This window comes from Parasteatoda tepidariorum, chromosome 2 (genome assembly GCF_043381705.1).
Source record: "Parasteatoda tepidariorum isolate YZ-2023 chromosome 2, CAS_Ptep_4.0, whole genome shotgun sequence".
In the NCBI taxonomy this organism is placed as follows: domain Eukaryota; kingdom Metazoa; phylum Arthropoda; class Arachnida; order Araneae; family Theridiidae; genus Parasteatoda; species Parasteatoda tepidariorum.
Window position 1 is genome coordinate 72,638,732 of NC_092205.1, and position 21,593 is coordinate 72,660,324.

General features: G+C 26.7%; 1 protein-coding gene across 6 annotated transcripts in view; it reads right to left on the bottom strand.

Annotated features, from left to right (window-relative positions):
* Positions 1 to 21,593, bottom strand: part of LOC107457381 (Exchange protein directly activated by cAMP) — a 274,203-nt gene that overhangs the window by 44,113 nt on the left and 208,497 nt on the right. For all 6 annotated transcript variants that reach the window (XM_071177747.1, XM_071177748.1, XM_071177749.1 and 3 more), the window contains 12 exons: positions 18,399 to 18,544; positions 16,920 to 16,996; positions 14,154 to 14,221; positions 13,811 to 13,889; positions 12,567 to 12,676; positions 11,641 to 11,726; positions 8,887 to 8,965; positions 7,672 to 7,816; positions 4,764 to 4,855; positions 4,528 to 4,664; positions 3,230 to 3,376; positions 1,396 to 1,493 (listed from right to left, as the gene is read on the bottom strand). In XM_071177747.1, the coding sequence (XP_071033848.1) occupies positions 1,396 to 1,493; positions 3,230 to 3,376; positions 4,528 to 4,664; positions 4,764 to 4,855; positions 7,672 to 7,816; positions 8,887 to 8,965; positions 11,641 to 11,726; positions 12,567 to 12,676; positions 13,811 to 13,889; positions 14,154 to 14,221; positions 16,920 to 16,996; positions 18,399 to 18,544 (1,264 nt within the window). The remainder of the gene's footprint in view (positions 1 to 1,395; positions 1,494 to 3,229; positions 3,377 to 4,527; positions 4,665 to 4,763; positions 4,856 to 7,671; positions 7,817 to 8,886; positions 8,966 to 11,640; positions 11,727 to 12,566; positions 12,677 to 13,810; positions 13,890 to 14,153; positions 14,222 to 16,919; positions 16,997 to 18,398; positions 18,545 to 21,593) is intronic.

Genomic DNA, 21,593 nt, shown 5'->3' on the forward strand with positions numbered 1-21,593 from the left:
CATGAGTGTAGGGTCCATATATATATATATATTAAAAGTTGTAAAATATTATTCAATGTAAAATTTAATTAATAAATCCATTTTACTTCATCTAATAATTAAAATCGTCACAAAAAGTCCCCACAAGTCTGATATTACATCATGTATATAAATTTATATATCATATACGTCAAACTGAGTTTGTCCCCTGGAGCAGAGGGCAGCTTGGGGCACCCCTGCGGAACATACTGTAAAAAACAGCATTCACTTTTTTCTTAGAATCTCACAAAATCACATAAATTTTGATTTCGACATTTTTTTTGAACATTTAATGAAACATCTCAAAAATTTACAAATATATCGATTTTTACAAGTAAAATGACGTTTTGTAAGTAATTTTCCAAAACATTTTCGATTTATTTAACAAAATGTCATTGAATAATTTTTACGACTTTTTTCATTGTAAAAAGATTCATTGAAAGATTGCGATTTTAACATTGCAATAGGACTTAAATGTGTGCATGTTTTTTTTTATTATGAATACGATATAAATTATAGCTTATAATTTATGATCTAATTAAATAACAATAATTATTGTTATCAAATAAATCAGATCACAATATATGATCGAATTTATATCGTATTTAAAAATATGTATGATATAAATTAGGAAATGGTTTCGTAGTTCCTCATGCTTTTATCTTTTGACACAGACAGGACACGACCGGTGTCCGCTCTAATTACAAGCAAAAATATATTTTGAAATTATTAATTATTAAAAAACAGTCTAATAGTTTTAAAAAAATCTGTTAGATTATTGGAATTATATTTAATCTATTCATATTCAAAAATTTATCAAAAATTGATTTTGTAAATTAAAAACAATTCAATGCTGAATAACTGTTTCTCTTAGATAACTGCAAATTTAAAAAAATATTGCTTGGAAGGTTTTGCTTTTAACGCAGAAAAGAAACAGCAGGTGTTTCATGCTGTATTTCATAACCAAAAATAATTGAAATGCTAAATGTAATATTTTTCACTTATTTCGATCTAAATTGTTAAAAAATAATGAAAAAAAAGAAAATCATGTTTAATAAAAATTTTAAAGTCAAAGAGATAAGAAACGAAACGTAAAACGGAAACGCATGAATGAACGCAGCAACTTAGTTCTATTCAATGCGCTCTAAATAATATATAAAGTATTAATATCAGATGAGAGCAAAATGTCTTATCGTACTATAAAACAGCCATCTCGCAAACTGGGCAGGGAATACAGATTACGAACGTACATCACGTATAAAATATTAAGTAATCTCATTTCCGGTGTCTCCTCTATTAAATACGGTGTTTTTATACAATGCACGATTTCGTTTTGTTGTTTTACGACATTTATAAAATGCTTTTTGTAATCCTCACCAGTAGATCCACTTGGTCTGAAGGCGTGAGAAATATCCTTCCGTTAACGCTTAATCCAGTTGGAACGCTCACTTCAGAGTCTTTGAAGATGACACGCTCTACAAAAGAAGATTAAAATGTTGTCAAAAAAATTTTCGAAACATCTGATTAAGCTTGTATAAATTTATTCAAGATATAAATTAGACTTGTTTGAATTAGTTTCCTTTTAAATTTATTAAGATAATTTACGAGTAATTTCGGATCGAATATCAGAAAATACTCAAAAAATATAAAAAATTACAGCAAAAATATGGAAACCCACTCAGTAAGAACAGAAAATATTACGCTCATTTTCTAAATTGGAATCGTCTGCAAATTCACATATTTTGTTTACTCGTACATTTATTTATTCAAAATCTCGTCTGTTGTTCTCAATTCAAATTTTTTGACATTGTCTGCAAGATTTCTAGTCTGCTAACAAACCTATGAAGTTAAGACTTGGAAATTGGTTTGAGTACAGCATATTGCTTAAATTCATACTATAACTTGAATATGGATAAATATTTTATATTTTTGATCAAAGTAAATAATATTTATTAATAAAAATCCAAATTCTATGAGCTAGAATGGTTTTAAAGAAACTTACTATTAAAAGTTATTACAAACCAGTAACATGTTTTTTAGGACATTTATCGTCTGCGCAAGATGTCATAGTATTCTTTTTCCTTTTCTTCAAATGTTAACTCTAAAGAAAGATGAATTATAAAACTTACTCGCCATTTTTCAGAAAAAGTGCTATTTACATAATGTCTGTGCTTATTTTGAACTCCTGAACTCAGGTAAATTAAAAAAGTTTTTTAAAAAAATGTATATTGATGATTTTTAGATGAAATTGAAACCACCTGATTGGGTCCAATTTCCGTTTGTACTAGAGAAAACTTACATTCAAAAATTTGCCCACATTCCGTTCGGAAAGCATGCTTAAATTTGTAATGAGAGGCAAAATTTCCTAGAAGAAAGTTATGCTTATAACAATGCACTTTCTTATGGAAACTCAGACTACTTAAAAAGGGAATTGGTAAACTTTTATAGAAAAACGTGTAAAGTCAAAATTTTAAAGCCAAAGAAAAACGTGTAAAGTCAAAGAAAACATACATTTTAAAATCTATTTCGTTCCTTCATAAATTTGATATTTTTTCTTATCAACTACTATATATTAACTAATATAGAAATATTAACTTCGTTAATAAACGAAGTTGGCAATATGAGACTTGCTTTTGAAATTATCCGAGCTGTCTGATTTTCTGCTTTAGGAGGCTGTATCGGATGTCAATACAAGATTCAGAACGTTACTGATTCTAAATGCTGTTCAATTAGAGTTTATCACTAAATAGAAAGAGAATATCGAAATAGTCTATAAACAAGTACAAAGCTAGAATAGAGAAATTAATAAGCTTTTGAACAGCAGCTTTCTTACAGTTGATAAAAATAGAGAATTAAAATTTTCATCACATTTAAAACAAAAAATATGGGTGTAAATCACTTTTGTAATAAATTTCAATTTCCAACTGGGTGATTACAACTCAAAGAGAAGTTAAGTGATTATGCATTACCATGTGATTTAAATCAGATTTAACTGGACACCTGTAAGAAATGTCACACGTATGGGTCAAACCTGACTAGCTTCCGAATCGACAAATGCCAGGATTTACCTACGATAACGTCACTTGCAAGTATTAAGTTAAAATTATTTAAGTTTTATATGCTAAGATAATAATTATGATAAGAAACTTATTTTCACACCTTATAGCAAATTTAAAAAAAAAAAAAAAACAGGTTAAGACAATGCAATTACCTGACGTCGACTTAACTTCGACGAGCAGAAGTTCATCTTTAAAGCCCAGTTTTTCTGCGGCACTTCTTTTGATGGCTTCGGCTGTAGCACCAACTCCAGTCTTGATAGTTGTGTAAGTATGATCAGCACAATAGACTCGGAAGACAACTAAACACACAAACATGAGATTTTTTTTTTAACTAAAATAATTCTTTAAAAAAAAGGAAATTGTAATTTAATATCAATCTCAGTAAAAGTGAGTATACTTTGCATAGGCCAACAACATTAGAAATTGATTTCTATGGCTCATTATAGTAATAAGACATACTTGACATACTTTTCCCCATGAAATAGTTCTTAAATACTGATTTCGTTTAAATACTTTACATGTTTTTTTCTCAACAATTTAAAAATTATTGACAACTTTAAAATGTGACTAATCATAATGCCTCAAATACAAATATAGAGAAATTTAAGATTTCAGAACACACCTTAAACTTGTATTTGGTTTAAATTTATTTTGCTATTATAGTACTTTTTTATCGAGTAATAAAATCGCGATTGAAAATAGGGTTTAATTATATATTGCTCTAAAGTAAAGGTACGAAACAAAATCTAATAATATATTTTGAACGTAGTTTTAACTATACCTGAAGCAAATATAAAGGGAAAAGAAAAAGGAAATATAATTAAAGCACTTTGATTTTTTAAATTCTTTTTTATTATTATTTCTAATGACTCGATAAAAAAAAACAACTGTAGCAATAAATAAAAAGAACTTAAGAGGCTTTTAAAATCACCAATTTGGATTTCAACTTACGTAATGTAAATGCATTTTCATTAATGATTTTAAAAAAAAAAATTTAAAATCATTAATAAAAATGCATTCTCAATTCTTATATAATTTCAGAAATACATATAATAACCAAAAGCAAACTAATTTTTGCACTGCCTGCTAAAATAATTCTGAAAAAAAAAATTTCATTTTCTAAAATATTGTGTCACACCTAAGAACATAATTATAATTCTCATCTATTAAAATAATTCTGAATATCATCTATTAAAATAATTCTGAAAAAAATAAAGGAAAACATTTTCATTTTCTAGAATATCGCATTCTAGGAAATGATTCTGAAAAGAATTACAGAATCATTTCCTAGAATGCGACAAATAATTCTGAAAAGAGTAAAAACATTTTCATTTCCACAAATTATAATTTATTTTTCTATTTTATTACCTCTATATTCTTTCAAACATCAATTATTGTTAGTCAAACTGGTAATAAGGATAGATGCCCACAATTCTAAAATTCAACTTACCTTCATCAGAGTATTTGATACATCTTCTAAATTCCGTCCTTTCTTCATCTTGAGATTCGCTCGCAGACAAAAGTCTTATTTGACCATAGGGGCCAACTTTCCACCGATAAGTGACACCGATCACTTCTTTATCGTATCTATTAGTAAAAAAATAAAAAAAAAACAATCAGGTATTTTTTTTTACATACAAACAAAAATAATAAATAGACCAAAGCAATTTTGGAGAATGGACTTACTTGTGCTTTGTTTCTAGTATTCGAGAAATGATCGAGAGTTCTTCGTGCAATGTGAACTTTTTACAATCTTCAACGACTGAATCGTGCAGTTCCTATAAGTTGCAACATAATAATAAAAAAAATGCAAAAAATAATTCAACACAAAATTAACTTTCATTGCATTACTTACACAAAAAATATTTGCGGATGATTATTAATCTCTGATTTATTAATTTTCAGCTTGTGTAATAATAAGAAAAATATTTTAAATAAAATGGAATGAAAAGGTGCTTTATAATTTAATGTATCGCAACTGTCCACATTTATCGCACATCGTACAAATCAAAATCGATACATTAATGCAAACACCATTATTTTGGTACTCCTAGATTAAATAAAGATCATTACAACTGTGAACTTATTGCTCCAGATTTCAGAGGGAGAAACGAATTTTTTTGTCTCAATGCATAAAACATAACTATTAAGACTAAGTTTGAATCAATATTTGTATCGAATATTCGAGATTATAGCTTTAAAAATCCCGAATTTTTATTTAATTTTTAAGTCAGGAAAAGAGCGAAATTAGCAGTTTAAATAATTAAAAATTGCCCTTAAAACTGATTGAAACTACTTTAAGCTGTAGTATTTAGCCTAAGCCTGTACTGGGCCCGAGTTCTGCCTATGGAACTCTTTATTTATACACCAATAACAAAATCGACAAAAAATTAAGCTTAAAAAAGGATTTTAGCTCATTACTAACAAGCTTATCTAATATTCTTATCTAATATTCTTGTCTAATATTCTATCTAATATTCCATCTAATAACAAATATTCTATCTAATATTCTATCTAATATCTAATATTCTATATAATATCTAATATTCTATTTAATATTCTATCTAATATTCTATGTAATATCTAATATTCCATTTAATATCTAATATTCTATCTAATGTTCTATCAAATATTTAATATTCTATCTAATATTCTATCTAATATACCATCTAATATCTAATATTCTATCTAATATCTAATATTCTATCTAATATTCTATCTAATATCTAATATTCTGTATAATATCTAATATTCAATTTAATATCTAATATTCTATCTAATATAAAACTAAAATAAACCCGAGGCCGGGATAGCTTAATATATGTGCATGTAAGATACGGAAAAAATATAACGAGTAGTTAATAAAATAGAAAATAGTTTAAAATAGCCAATAAAACTACCATAATCGATAAACCTTTAGGTCTGCCAGATATCGCGCAGTCGAACACTTCCTTAACAACAACCGGTCAATTATATAGAAAGAAAAATCTGTTAAATTGACTACCTCATGCTGATTACTAATTCAATATTAATAATAATTATCAAACTGCCAAAAACGATCAAATTTCCTCCTTTTTCAGAATTTCTTGGTAGTTTTTTTTTTCTTTTTGAACTTTAAATAGAAAAAAATCTTAATAATAAAGCAAACTTGAATATGATCGATACTTGACTAGTATATGTTTCCTAACTTATTCTTTTTTCTAAAACAGGTGGCAAGAAATGGAGTCATCTAACGGATTTCCGGTCATTGAAAATAGTAAGTTCGGAAGTTGTGATGCAATTTTATCTAAATATCCCTCGCGGGTCATTCATAGAAGAAGCCACCATTTAAGGACAAACGGATAAAGTGTTTTTATTTAACGTACAAATAAATTTTGAAAAAAAAAAAGGTTTTATTGATTTCTTAGTTAAAGATAATATTTGTGTCGTTACTTTTGAAAGTGGAATAAATCCATTTTTCATGTCGAGGTTTTTAAGAGTTAGTGTTTGAATAAATTTAAAAAAATATTTGTAAAAAATCAATTAATTTGGGTAAACTTTTTAACATTATCATTTTATGAAACATCAAAACGCAATAATGGATATTAAAATCGTTGAAACTTAAAAAGATTTTTTAAGGTCAACTTATTAGACTTTCATGAAATAACAAATCGTTTCTCTTCGTTTGCAAAAAAAACTAAGAAACATTCAAGTCCGCTAGAAAAGGAATTTTATATTGAAGAAGATTTATGAAAATAAGGGTTTGGTTACAATTTTTTAAACTTTTCAAATTTAATATAACAGTTTAAGAAAAAAATAAATTTATTAGTCCTAATTTTTTGATGATTTTTTTTAAATTATATGTACTAATAATGATTATTTGCTGCTTTAGAGCAGTGTTTCCCAAAGTGTGGTACACGTACCCCCAGGGATACGGGAACAGTTTAGTGGGGGTGCCCGTTCTTATGAATTCAAAAAAATTTTATTTAAAAACAAAGCTAGCCATTAAAATTTATGATTACGTATTTTTTTATTGGCTATTTTTGCAGCGTTAAAAGTTAATAATTAGTGGTGTCAACAGCGAGTTGTGATATTTAACTTTTGTGCAATTCTTTTTTATAGTAAAAAATACATTTATTTCTTTTTATTAGTGATACACAGGGTTACGAAAAATTTAGAAAGGGTACACAAAAGTCATAAGTTTGAGAAACACTGCTTTAGAGTTTCTACCATTTCTCCTATTTACTTCTCAAAGTTTCAAAACTGAACGGTACGTTAGTTACAAATTGTTAAAAAGAACGAAGAAAAAAGTTTTTATTTCAGTTACATTTTCTGAATGTATGTTTAGTTAAAAAAATATTATACAAAATTTAGTTTTCCCAAAATAATTTAGGAAAGCAAGCATTGTGTTTACAGCAATTATGGTGCTGCTGACTGAAAAATATAAGCTTAATATGAACTAGTAGAACAAAACAAACCATATAGTTGTATTTTCGGTATTTCAAATTATTATTGAGTTTCCCGCACTCATTTTAGTTATAGCATCCGTACTCATTTAGTAAAAATCATAACTGTCCTGTACTCCATTTAGTAAAAATATAAGTGAAATTCTTACCTGTAAAAAAGATGCTATGCTGGCATCTTCAAAAAATGCTTCTCTAATGACAGTCGCCCAAATTTGTACAAATTGTAAGACACGTTTCTTATTGGCTATAATAAACTCCTTTTCTTGCTTGCAATTTGTAGCATCAATCCTATAGGTATCATTAGTTAAGGTAACTAAACGATGATAAATAAATGTTTTAATTATTATAACTTACTAAGAATATAATAAAACACACACATTGTAAAATAACTTATATTTTAGAGTTACATAAATAATAAAACGCATAAAAACTTAATTTTGGAACAGTTTTGAAACTTTCCCGAGACATTTTATTTATTTTGAAATTTTCCTTTTTTTACAGTATTCATTACCATTCGTACACGATTTCGATAAAGTAAAAAAATATCTTGATAATGAAGCAGCTAAATATTAAAGACTAAGTTTCAAAACATTAGGTTGTTAAAAAGATCTCGTTTTCAGCAATAATGAATCAAAACCCAAAGTTCAGTTTTATCGAAAGTCATTTAGAACTTATTAATAAAAGTTTAAACTAAGAACATTAAAAAACAAACACACAAAATAAAAATTTATAAAAGTTGAAATTTTTACAAGAGGTGCAAAACTTTTTTAACAATCCAATAAAAAAGTTCTGGTACACTTGCGAAAATTTCAAATTTTATAAATTTTCATTTAGTGTTATAATTTTTTGGTGTTCTTAGTTTAAATTTTCATCAATAAGCTCTAAATGACTTTGGATAAAACTGAACGTCAGGTTTTGACTCGTTATTGCTATAAACGAGATCTTTCAGCAAGGGATTCTGCAAGGGGTGTTGCAGAACTTTTTTAACAACTTAATACTTCGTATCATTTACAGAAAACAAAACTTTACTTGACGTTTATGCGTGATCTATGAAAAAGTGCATGTTAAACAAAAATTTTATTTATTTATTTACATGCTGTATAATGAGTCCAGTTTTGTAAAAATCAACATAAAATAACTTTAATACTATAGATATATTTTCCAATGATCGATTATATATAATTGAATTTATTAAACTGCTGGATCTATAACGTTCTATCAATGTAATAAAATCGATAGCGTTCAATATGAAGACATAACTGGTATAACATATCATAAAATATTAAGTTAAAATTAAACATAAATTTATAGCATTTTAACACCCTTTATGAACAAAATAAAAGCTGAATAATTAAAAAGGATATTGTCTCATAAGCTCAGGACATAGTTGGTGACTTGGCATAAATATCACATGGGTGAGAAGAAAGTCTTCCAAAAATGTATCTGAAATTTAAAAAAAGTATTGAGATATTTAAAGGAGTCATATATTTTTATGTCATATCAATACACTATAAATTAATATGCTTTTAATCTTGAAGCTAAAACAAATTCATAGCTAAATATCAAATTCATTAAAATTTTTAAAAAAATGGATATATAAAATGAAGTTTTCTAGCTTAAGTTAAATTGCTTAATTCAAGCTCAATTTTTCTTAATCGAAGGTGGGAACATTAGGAAAAAACTACTACTTTGCATTGTATGAGACTTACTTATCTGTAATTCAATAAAATAAATTCCGAAATACAGAATAGACGAGGTTCATATAAATAGTTTTGTAGAAAACGCGTTCGCAGTTTTAAAATTTGTATAGGGTCCCTCTGACACGATTCTGCATCGTGCATTGTAACTCTAACAAACGTTCGAATTTAGGAAGTTAATTGTAATTGCTGTTTCATGCAAAATTCGCTAATTAATAATAAAAGTAATTTATTTTAAAAAAAGAAGAGGGAGAGTGTAAAAAAATGTCAAAAATTTGAAGTCATGTGCAAAACAACGGTAAATCTCCTAAATTCAAAATCCCAGCAAATCATAAAATCGACTGCAACAAATGCAGGGAAACTTCACTAGTTCAAAACAGTTAAGATTGTGTTACACATAAGAAATAAGCATACATTAAAGTAAAAATATGCTAAAAGTAAACATTTCAAGAAAAAAACATATTTTTTAATTATTTATTTAATTTTACTTTGTTACTACAAAAAATTTCTTAAATACATTCATATATGCTGTCTATTGTAAGATATATGCTACATACATACATGTATGCATATATGCTGCCTATTGTATTGTCCACAAAGATATTCTTTTCCATAAAAAGTTTTTAAAAAATTATGCCATTGTCAAAAACTGTGTCTTTTTAAACTTCCAACAGCTCCAAAAACGGATATCGAATAAAACTGAATGTAACACTATCACATTGTCTACAAAGATATTATTTTTCATAAAAATTTTTACAAAAATTATGCCATTTGTCAAAAACTGCGTCGTTTTAAACTTCCAACAGCTCCAAAAACGCGCATCGAAGAAAACCGAATGTAACACAAAATTTTGTATCGCAACAAACGTGTATCTTCCATGCTAATGATTTACTGTCTTTTAATTTTATTTTCTTAGAAATAATTTTTTTATGTTAGTCAAACTTCCAGATTAATTTAAAAGTCTTAAACTGCATAAATTCCATTTAATTTAGAGTCATTTTTATTTTCTTATATTAATAATTTAGTTACTTCACTCAATTTTTAGTGATAAATTTGAAACGCTTCAAAAAATAAACTAAACGCATAATAAAATGAAATATTTTCCATTCAAAAAGCTCAATGGGTTATTAAACACCTATTTTTTATGAAGAAAAATATTTAAAAGTAAAGAAATTAGGAGGAATCGTATAAATTGACTAGTAGAAAGAAAAAAAAAGATGAATGAATGTGTTGGTGTATGTATTCAAACGTCATTAATTTATAAAATTTATTTCCTATAAAGAGAAAATATTTTTTATCTAGACTAACAAAAGTTAATTGTCGGATAATTAATAATGAACAGCTTCCGATTACGAAATTCCCACAAGAAATTATTCAGAACTTCCGCCGCTTACGTCGCTCAACTCAGATACAGCGTTTCAGACTGGTTTTTCTCATCTTGACGATCAAATATGCAATATGCAATAAGAAAAAAAATGCAATAAAAATGCGAAAATCAAATATGCAATAAGAAAAAAAAAATGGCGCCAGTTTTCAATGCCACTAGAATTCATTCTATTAAATTGTTCCAATTTTCTGAACAATTTTTCTCGTTATGTTTTAATACATATAAATTTCTGAATACAAAGATCTTTGTAAAGATTTTAAACAACTTTATATAAAAGCATTACGGTGTAAGTTCTTAGGTTCAGAGTATGCCATGCCATATTGCAGTGCAAATATTTGTTATTGAGAAGAAAAAAAAATTATTTCGTTATTCTGCTAATGCAATCGGCATTTCATTTAATATTTTCGGAATTATTACTAAGGATATTACATAAAAGATAAGAATTGAAATAAAGACAAGAGTATCTGAAATTTCAAAAAATTGCTAAACTGTTTAAAATAATTATTTACGGAATAATTTTGGGGTGCTAATAGCCAAGTCATTAGATAACAATCATAACTTTCGATGTACATTTATTCTTTTAAATATTTGAGGGATTGTTATTACTTATTAAAAATTAATTTAAACTTGTTACATAAACTTCAATTTCGTTGATCTCACCCTTTCAGCCTCACCGGGACATGTCCCGTCTAAAAAAACCCACATGCCCCAGCCCCCGCACTCCAACTGCTCTAAGAGATAATTTTTTTTTTATTTTAGCAAAATATTGTTATTTTTACCTTATTTGATAAAGTGAAGCCGTAATTTGTCTTTTTATTGGAAAAGTAAAAATTGGTCTTGAAAGGCTTAAATAGCATCCAACTAAAATTTTGGTTTAGATTTTTCCTTTTCGTTAAGGGTCTTAAAAAGTATTAATATACTTAAGAAATTAACAATATAATCTAAATCGATAATACCACAAAATCATTGAAGCTGTATTTAGTTGAGCCACCTAAGAAATAAATAGGAGAAAAAAAAATTTAAAAATTCTTTACCACTAGCATCTTCATTCCTTTGATCTATTCTCGTTTCTAGGAGATGTTCCAACATCTTTTGGGGAGTGCCGGCCATAACCATATATCTAAATAGGGATATAGGTAAAATAACAAATCACTTGCTTTCCTAGCATAAAATCTACAAAGACTGCTTTAGTAATAGATAAATAAAATAATTATCTAGCCTGAGAATCGTGAAAAGAGTTAATCATATAAATATTTTATTTTATGGATGCACAAATAATTAAACGCGGTGTTCTTTAAAGACCGTCCTTAATTATTTTTTAAACTATTTTTCAAAAAATGAAAATGAAAAAAAAAAACTTATTAATTTTAAGGCACACAAGGTGATATTTAAACACATGAAACACTAAAATACATAAAAAATCTAACGAATCTTTGAAGCAGGGAGTGCTGAAAACGTAAAAATCCGTTTGATTGCCAGAACTATTTAGAGGAGAATCAAAGTGTTTTTTGATGACTCTCGCTATGCCTGAAGTACTAGTGATCCGACGGATTTCAATGGCGTGTTTGTTCGTCTAATTTGCGACCCTTTGATAAGTTTATTTTTTACATCACTTTTGAAAAGAATTCATAAAATCTATATTAAAGACAAAAAATTTGTATTTAAAGCAATACTGTTCACAGATTTTAAAAGATACATACGTGTAATGTATATGAAGATTTGCAGATTTGATTTGCAAATTTGATGAATAAAACATTTTGATACGCGCTATTTTAACATGTAATTAAATCTACATAGTAAATAAATTTGCTCAAATATTTTGAAAAATAGAATAAATTAGAAAAATAATTTAAGATTATCATTAATCATTAATTAAGATAATCATTAATAATTGTCTAAAGTAAACGAAAGCTCTAAATGAATAATAGAAAAGTGAAACAATACATGATGATTTTCTTACTTATAATGTGAATGGGTGCCATCTGGTGCCCTACTATCAGTTGGAATTTTCTGTAACAGTAAGACATCTTGACCATGTTCTTTTAATCGAACAGTATTGGCTTCGACATCCTGAAAATTAAGACATACTTGTACTTTATCTACTGTCTAGAGAAGTTAGTACTCCTTATTACTACAATTGTTTCACTTTCACTTCATTTGCTTTCAAAAAAGAATTGAACTTTAATTCTATCGATCGATGTTTCTTTTTTATATTTGCTTAGGTATATTTTTTGTACATTTTCGATATAACGATATCGAATAATAACGTCTGTTTTCGTTCGGTCAACCAGATTCGTTAAACCAAGCGTCGACTGTATTTTTTGACAGATGTTGCAAGCTGTCAAATTTAAAACTATTAACCTTTGAAAAAAAAGACTTAAGTTACGCAACTTTTTACTAAATTTAGTATAACTTTTATTGCATTAAGCAACATAAGTTCCATGCAAAAAGTTTAGTCACATAGAACATTTACTTCAGTACAAAAAAATAAGAAAACGGTTCTATATTCAAGGCACGCATTTTAACACAATAAGCAGCAAAATCAAAAGGATCAAAATCAGTAAAATATATATATACAGATAAATTTTGAAGGAAAAAAAAGTTTTGAGGTATTTCTAATTTACAAAGTAAAATCTTCAGTGTTATATTTCATCATAAAATAAAAGTTTTTATTAACATATTAGCAGTTATACTTAATTATTCTTTTATCAACTTTGCAAGGCATTTAAAGGCATCGAAATAACTATTTTTTTCTGTTCGAAAAGTTCAGTTTTTTTTCCTTAATAATCGGAAAACTAAAGATAGATGTAAGAGACGTGAAATTTTTGTAACATAAATAATAGCTTGAAAGCACAATAGATACGAAAATATAGCAAGTACAAACATAAAACAAGTAATAATTTCAGCCTTTTAAAATAAAATGAAACTTAAGTTGCTAATAAAATTATGACAAATAAGAGTCTATAGTTATTGAAATACGATAATTATATATAGCAATTTTGAAATAAAGTAGGCACGCTAATAGAAATTTATAAAATTTTAATACAACAGATTTTTATAATTTAAAATAAGATTGCCATAACATGTCATAAGATTGTCCTATAAACAGAAATTTTAAAAAAAATGCATGTAAATATTTTATTAATTATTAAAAATATATACTTTTTACGGAATTTCCTTTTTTTAGAAAGAAACAGTACTTACCCTAATAATATTGTTGAAATCATCTTTGTCTACCCTAAGGAAATGACAATTGTTCTCTCTTGTAACAATTGTAGCTGCTCTGAAAGAAGAAATAAAAAGAGTTTTAGAGATATCATTTTGAATAATTGATTGTAATTAAATGACGGAATGTCGTCGTATTCAGCAATTAAATCAGAGTTAAATACATATAAAAGCTTATTTTAAGCCCATCATAAAAGGCGAGACTCAATCTGCGAGATAATTTAAGAGAATTCTTTATAAAGCGTTAATTAAGAATATAGAATGGGAGTTATAAAAAATAAATTCAATTAATATTTTGCATATTTATTTTAAATATAATTACCTGGGAGCATCGTTAACTAGTGCCAATTTTCCGAAATCGTCTCCTTCATGCAAGCTGCACACAACACCCTGGCAAGAAAAGAAATATTTACAACATAGAAAGAAAAGCCACCAATTCTAATAAGAAGTTTTTACTTCCCCCCTCCCAGAAAAAAAAATAAAAATATTAAATAGGAAATATTTGCAGCCAACAAAAGAGCATCTATTTCCATTTTAAAGCATAGTGAGAATAATTCCAATAAGTAATAACTATTTAAAAAATAGTTTGTATTTTAGTAAAGGAAGGAATTTAAAAGAGTTACAATTCAAATGTTATTGTAATTTCATGGGTCCCATGCAATGTATCTTATACTGGAGTTAGAAGAATTTTAAATCTCTGAGAAAATTCATTTTTTTATAATAAAATAAATTTAAAGTTTGAACTTTATGTGATTATAAATTTATGTTAACGCAGTTATATTTTGTAATATCTGACTGAATTTTCCGCATTGTCAATAGTTTAAACGCATTTCTCCTTAAAATTCGTTGCGTTTGCTTGCTTCGTCTTGTTTTTAATCTATTTTATTTAGTTACTATTTATAGCTTGAAAAAAAATTTAGATGTAGCCAATAATTTACGAAATTAAATAACTTACTATGCGTAAAAATGCGTAAATAGAATGAAATTTAAAAATAGTAATTTACAAAAGTTTTTAAAGTAGCTTTACTAGTAGCGCGAAACTATACTTTTGAACTTTTGCAACAGAGGAAAATAGATGAATGTTAAAAACAACAATGCTTAAAATGCATGAAAAGTTAGAAAAAAAATTCATATTTAGGATTTGAAAATGCATATAATGACATAAACGTAGCTGAAAATCAAAAGTCACTTATTGTATTTATCAATCTATTGCTAAATTATAAATAATAAGTAGAACGAAAAGTATAAAATAGCTAATAAATTGTTTTTTTTAAAAAAAAAAACTCTTTAAATATTAAGTAAAAAATAAAAATAAAAAATTCAAAAAATTTAATGTACTTATAGCTTGTGTTTTAGGAAGCTTTCTAATTTACAGTTTAAGACAGTCTAATGCCTCAAAAAATCAATTTTAAAATTTCTCCAACGCAATTCTTATAAAAATATTTAATGAAAAAATTAAAACTTTACAGAAAATACGTTATCTTTCATCGAAATAATTATTCGCAGCAAACGATACAGAGAAGTTCCTTTTTTCTATATTCAAACTAAAATAGTTATTTGCAGTTGTCAATTTTCAATTAAAAGATAAAACAGTTTTTTAAACGAAAGAAAATAAATTTTTATTTTCATATTTTGAATCTTAAAAATATTAAAAATATATATATATATTACAAAACTGTTGTATAAAGCTTTAAATACTCAGAACCATAATGATTAAATTACTTTTCTTACTTGTTGATTTATGGATATGTTTAGCTTCTTTTTAATAAGATGTTTTAAAATCATGATGAACTCTATAACCGTTGGTAAGCGTTTATTTTACTTGTTTTAATGTCTTTTTTTCCATTTTTTTAATCTAAGTTGCATTTTATTTAAAAAAAAGATGATGTCATGTCTTGATGTTTCCCGGTTGCAATAATTACTGCGGAAAATCTTAATTTCCATTTCCCTTAACTCACTTCGTAAAAGCTTTCCGTAAAATTAGTTTCATTTTAGTTTCACTCTATTTACTTTCTTAAAACAGGTTTTATTCTTAAAATTCCTTTCTGTTTCAGCACTAGTCATTGAAATCACAACTTTCCATTTTCTGATAATAATTTGATTTCACATTTAAAAATCGTCTGCGTTTTTTTTATTTATTTTTTTTTATCGTGAAGATAGATAAAAATACTTGTTTAGGAAAGTAAATGCAGCTCAAAATGTGCATTTAAAAAAACAGTCCCAGTTCAAAATGCGTGTTTCAGAAAATAGGCAGAGCTAAAAATGAGCATGCAAGAAAACGGAAAAAACGCAAAATGCGCTTTTTTAATGTTAAACCAAAATTTCAACAGGTAAGCGAGGAATTTCGATTACTTTTTTAATCTCTAAGCATTACCATTCATAGCCAAGTTCTGGACCTCAGGGTGGCAGTGGCTGAATATATTCCAGTTATAACTTTTCAAACCATATCAATGCATTCAAATCTCTTAACAATAATTATTAAAAAACGAAGTTTTACAACGTAAATTTACTACCAATATTATAAATTTATCAGCCTATAAAAATTCTTTATAAAAACACTAAGTTAAAAAGTGTAATAAGTGATTCATGTAAAATGTAATAAGTGAAAATATAATAATCAGCATTAAGAATTTATTTGAATTCATAATAAATTCATAAAAAATAGAAATCCTTTGAGTAGCTCTTACACTTTAAAAAAAAAAAAAAAAAACTTCTTAAAAGTAATTGGAACAACAAAATCGAATGTTATGTCCATAAATAGTTTCCGTCCAGTTTATTAGATGCTCATTTTGAGTCATAATATTTGATGAAAATGAATTTAAGTACACTACAGATCACGGTTAATTCTCGAACTACAATCAAACAACATAAATATGATGTTTCTAAGCCATTTTTTGCTAACATATACCAATTCCGATGCATGGACTATATAATGTATAATATAAAATAATGCATAATATGAAATGATGTATAGTATAAATGTGTAATATAAAAATATTGTTCAAAATTTCTAAAATTCAAAAGCTATAGATGAGTAGTACTTATTTGATTATATGATTGCAAAATATATTACTTTGTGATGTCTTACCTTTCCGTAAATGACGACATTAACAGCTCCTTTAAGAATAATAAACCATGACTTTCCTTCATCTCCTTGGTTGAAAACTGAAAATTACAAACAAAAATATATTACAAAACTATTTTTGAGTTATAACAAAATCGAATTTTTAAGTGCTTAATTCCAACGATACGTTAGCGCTAGATCATGCTAATTACTTAAAACCATAAACAGTGATAATGACGCACTATACATTCTCTGAAATATTTAAAGAGACACCTAATTCACTTTTAACACCTAAACACCTAATTCACTTTTAACACCTAATTCACTTTTAACACCTAATTTAAACACCACTTTAAACACCTAATTCACTCTTCGAGTTGGTGAGTAAGAAGGGAGAGGAACATATTCAACTATTGTTCATTTAAAAAAAAATTATTTTAAAAGTTTTTAGATATTTTTATATTTTTTTAACTCTTATAGCTGATCATAATTTTACATTGTTATAATATGCAACTGATTTAAATTATTATTTCTTGAATATATATATATTTTTTAATACTGTCAAAATTATATTTCTGAAGTAGATTTGGCCCATTAAAGAGGGTATGCTGAATCGGTTATTCAAAATAAATGCTTTAAAAAATTAAGATTACCTCAATAAATAACACTGGGGAATAAAAGTGTTGTTGCATTAATACAAATACTTGATCTTGACTGCTTCCTGTGCGAGAATTTCATATCTGAAATTAGTTTTGTTCCTTAATATACCGATTTTTTTAAATGACATTTTTAGTCTATTTTCATCGAAATGTACAAGTTTACAAACATTATATGTATGAAGAGGTCGCAAAAATGTTGCAACAAATTTCTTTACATCATGCAAACTACATTGGAACCTATCCTCAGAAATGACGTAGTATGCGCAAGAGGCGCTTCCTTATTTTGACCTGTTCAGATGAACACGAAGAAGGAATTCATGTAAGTAGGTGCCTCTAGTGCTGTATGTTTTACATTAAGCAACCCACTACGCATAAATAATTTGGATTTAAAGTTAAAAATCAACAAGTATACTATTTACAAAAAAAGCAAATGGAAAAAATAAACAAAAAAAAAACTTGTTCGTTTTTGTGCCTGATTTCAGTACTAAAATATCGTTTGGTTTGCATAGATTAATTAGCATATTTATGATTAGACGTGTGGGCCTTTAAGATTGCCTCTTGATAGCGAAATCCGACCACTAAATCAAAAGTTATTGTTTTTTATTATTATTTCTGCGCATTCGCGCACTTATAAAAATAATAATGGAATACAACAAAGCTACTCTGATAAATATAGTTAATTATACTTCGCTAAGCGTGGTCAAATAGTGTGTACATACGTTTTAATGTGTTTATATTTTATACCTCATTATCTTAAGAGCTATAGGCAGTTGCTAATCCTCCTCCACCCTTCTAAACACCTTCTGTGCATGTGACACATTAATGGGGGGAAAAAAACACTTACGGACTGTTCCGGCTTTTGGGTGGGATTCGAAGACTAGAACGCCAGCCAGCTCCCTTTTCACGCTGTTGGAGAGATGAGACAGTGCTTTTATGTGAAGTAGCTCTTCATAAATTATCTCCAGATCTTCTTCAGTACGCTCACAGGACCTGCCAAAGAGAAGAGTTAAATATTCATTGCAAACAACAATGCAGAGTATGCACCACCCTTTTCGTGTATTATTTTAATTGTGAGATGCCGTGCATTTGCTGATGTGTCATTCTTTGAAATTAGTATAATAAGGATATTGACCCCCTTTTATAAAGATTTCCTTTGGGGTCGCGCTATATCATATTGAATAAATGATTAATAATAGGGAACATCGTTCTTTTAATTTGGAAAGAATTTGGCTTACAATTAAAACGCATTAAATAAAGAATTTCTAGTTTTGAGTTATTTGATTTTTCTGGTTTAAAATATTGAAATTCATCGAGGATGAAACTTGATAAGTCATATTTTTATTGTACTATTTCTTTTTAATAAGTCACAAAACTTTATTACTTGAAAGTGTGCTTTGCTTGCAAATGATTTAAACAAAAAGGGTTGATTTCGATTCGTGTAAATATTTTTTTCTTGGTCATTAATTTTAAATTTGGGCTTTCCACCAAAAAAAAATGTTTTAATGATAAATACACAGAGAAAAGCTTCTAAATTATTTAAATAAGATTGCAGAAATTTTCAAAATGTTTTCTGAATCACAAAAAGTCTTCATTACGTTTATAATAATTTCGCAAAAGTTTCAAAACTTTATTTCTTAAAAGTGTGTTTTACTTGTAAACGATTTGAACAAGAAAAGTTGATTTCTGCTCCACTAAATCTTTTTTTTTTTTTTGCCTTTTATTTTCAACTTTTCACCAACAGATAATATCCTAAACTATAAAATGATAAATACATAGAAATAGAACCTTAAAAAGATATTAGAACATTTAAAAATGATAACAAAAATATCTAAAATGTTCGCTTTATATGACATGTATAATAATTTTACAATTTCAAAGCAATTAGTTAAAACATTTTCAGAACAAGCTCCTCGCAAAATCTTCAAAATAAATTATCCAATTATTATCTTCGTACAGATAATACAAATACTTATAATATTAACCTTGCAAGGCAATTATTAGAGACTAATTTTGCAGTTTTCAGAAAATGAATTTTGCATGTTTTATTTAACGAAAATAACAGATGATAGTTATATTTATTGCATTATAAATACAAAAATAAATTTAAAAAATATCCATCAGACCCTGATATGTTTTTATTAGCAAATAATGCTACATTCGTTGTTCGTATAAGATGTGAATAATTCTAAAGTATTTCCTACGCAAAAGTAAATGCCAAATTTGTTTATGCTTTATATAAAAATGAAAATAAAATGTTAGCATAAAAATTTGTTTTATTTGTGATACATTAATTAAGCAATATTAATTTGCATTAACAAACACGAATAACATAAGGAGCAACGTAAAATTAAGTAACTTACTAAATCCCGCTAGGAATTTGACATCTTACTTGTTTGAGTAAGTCCGAGTGTAGCAATGAATAAACACATATTATCTAAGAAACTATGTCAGGTAGATAAGGGTATTCAGAAGAAGAAAAAAAAAGTTCATTCACGCTTCAATCCCCATTTCGAATCTTTTATCTTGTATATTCGTTTGTTCGTTATAAAGTTCGTCTTTATTAACACGCAAGTTTTTATTCGGCAAAGCACTTATATCCTTCAGTATTCTTCATAGCTAAGACACTGTTAAATATTTTTAATTTTTTAATTGAATGCTTCTAGAATATGTTATCGTGTAAAACCTTTTAGGCTTTTTTTTCAGTTCTCATAAGTCTGGTCACAGTTGGTTAGTGCTTCTTGGTTATTTAAATTTATATTTAATTTTGTAATTTTTCCTCGTTAATAGGATATTTTGTAATTTCCTGAAAATAACCTTTTTTTAATTTTTTTTCGAATACTGATTTACTTTTGCAAGTTAGGTTACTAACTTTTAAAAATAAAAAGCTCGAAAGCATTTTTTTCTTCCATGAAATAGTTTCAAGTTTAAGGGGAGTTAATTATTCATTATAAATATGGCATTGAACAAAGCATGCTTTAACAAATTTTATTTAGAATAAATAAATCAAAATTACTTAAACTTAATTGTAATATTTAATTTTTTCATACGTTAGATTTTGTCTATAGGAGTTTGGAGGTCTTGAAACAATTCAGGCAACAAGAAAATAACGCAAAGAAAATAATTTTTCCCCTTTGATAGGATATTTTGTAATTTCCTGAAAATAACCTTTTTTCAACATCTTTTCGGATATTGATTTACTTTTGCTAGTTGGGTTGCTAACTTTTAAAAATGAAAAGCTCGAAAGATTTTTTTTTCTTTTATGAAGTGGTTTCAAGTTTACGCGGAGTTAATACTTCTTTATAAATATGGCATTGAACAAAGCATGCTTTAACAAATTTTATTTGGAATAAATAAATCAAAATTTTTATTTGGAATAAATAAATCAATTCAGGCAACAAGAAAATAATGCAAAGTACATGGAAAAAAATAAGTCGTGATTATAATTTTCATTAAAAATATAATGTGTATTTATATTTTTGATAAATTGCTAACTATTTTTCCTTTGCAATCAACCATCGTCATATAGCCATGGGCCAAATTAAGTTAGCAGTAATTGTTAATCACAACATAAAGACTTTAAACGTTTTGCATTGGGCCCATGTAACTAATTAGAAAATACACCATTCATTATTCATATGATCTGATTTATTTCGGGTAATTTTCAATAAACCCAAAGTAGCTGAAGCTTTCACTATAAAGCCTTAGCTAAAGCTAAAACTAACATTAAAAATTTAGAACAATTAGTCTGAATAAAAAAGCTCTAATAAAGTAATTCTTTAAAGAAATTCAAAATAGCATGATGACTAGTAGGCTAATTATAATAAGCTTAAACAAATATACGCATATGATAACAAATGTTTTAATCATTAGGTTTAATAGAAAAATAAATATTTCATTACTTTTCATAACTATTAAAATGCATGCATTTTTTCACACTATGAACTATTGTAGTTTGCTTACAACTGAGGTGTATATATATATATATATATATACACCTCATACGAATCTTTCTATATTAATTCATAGATAAAAATAGATT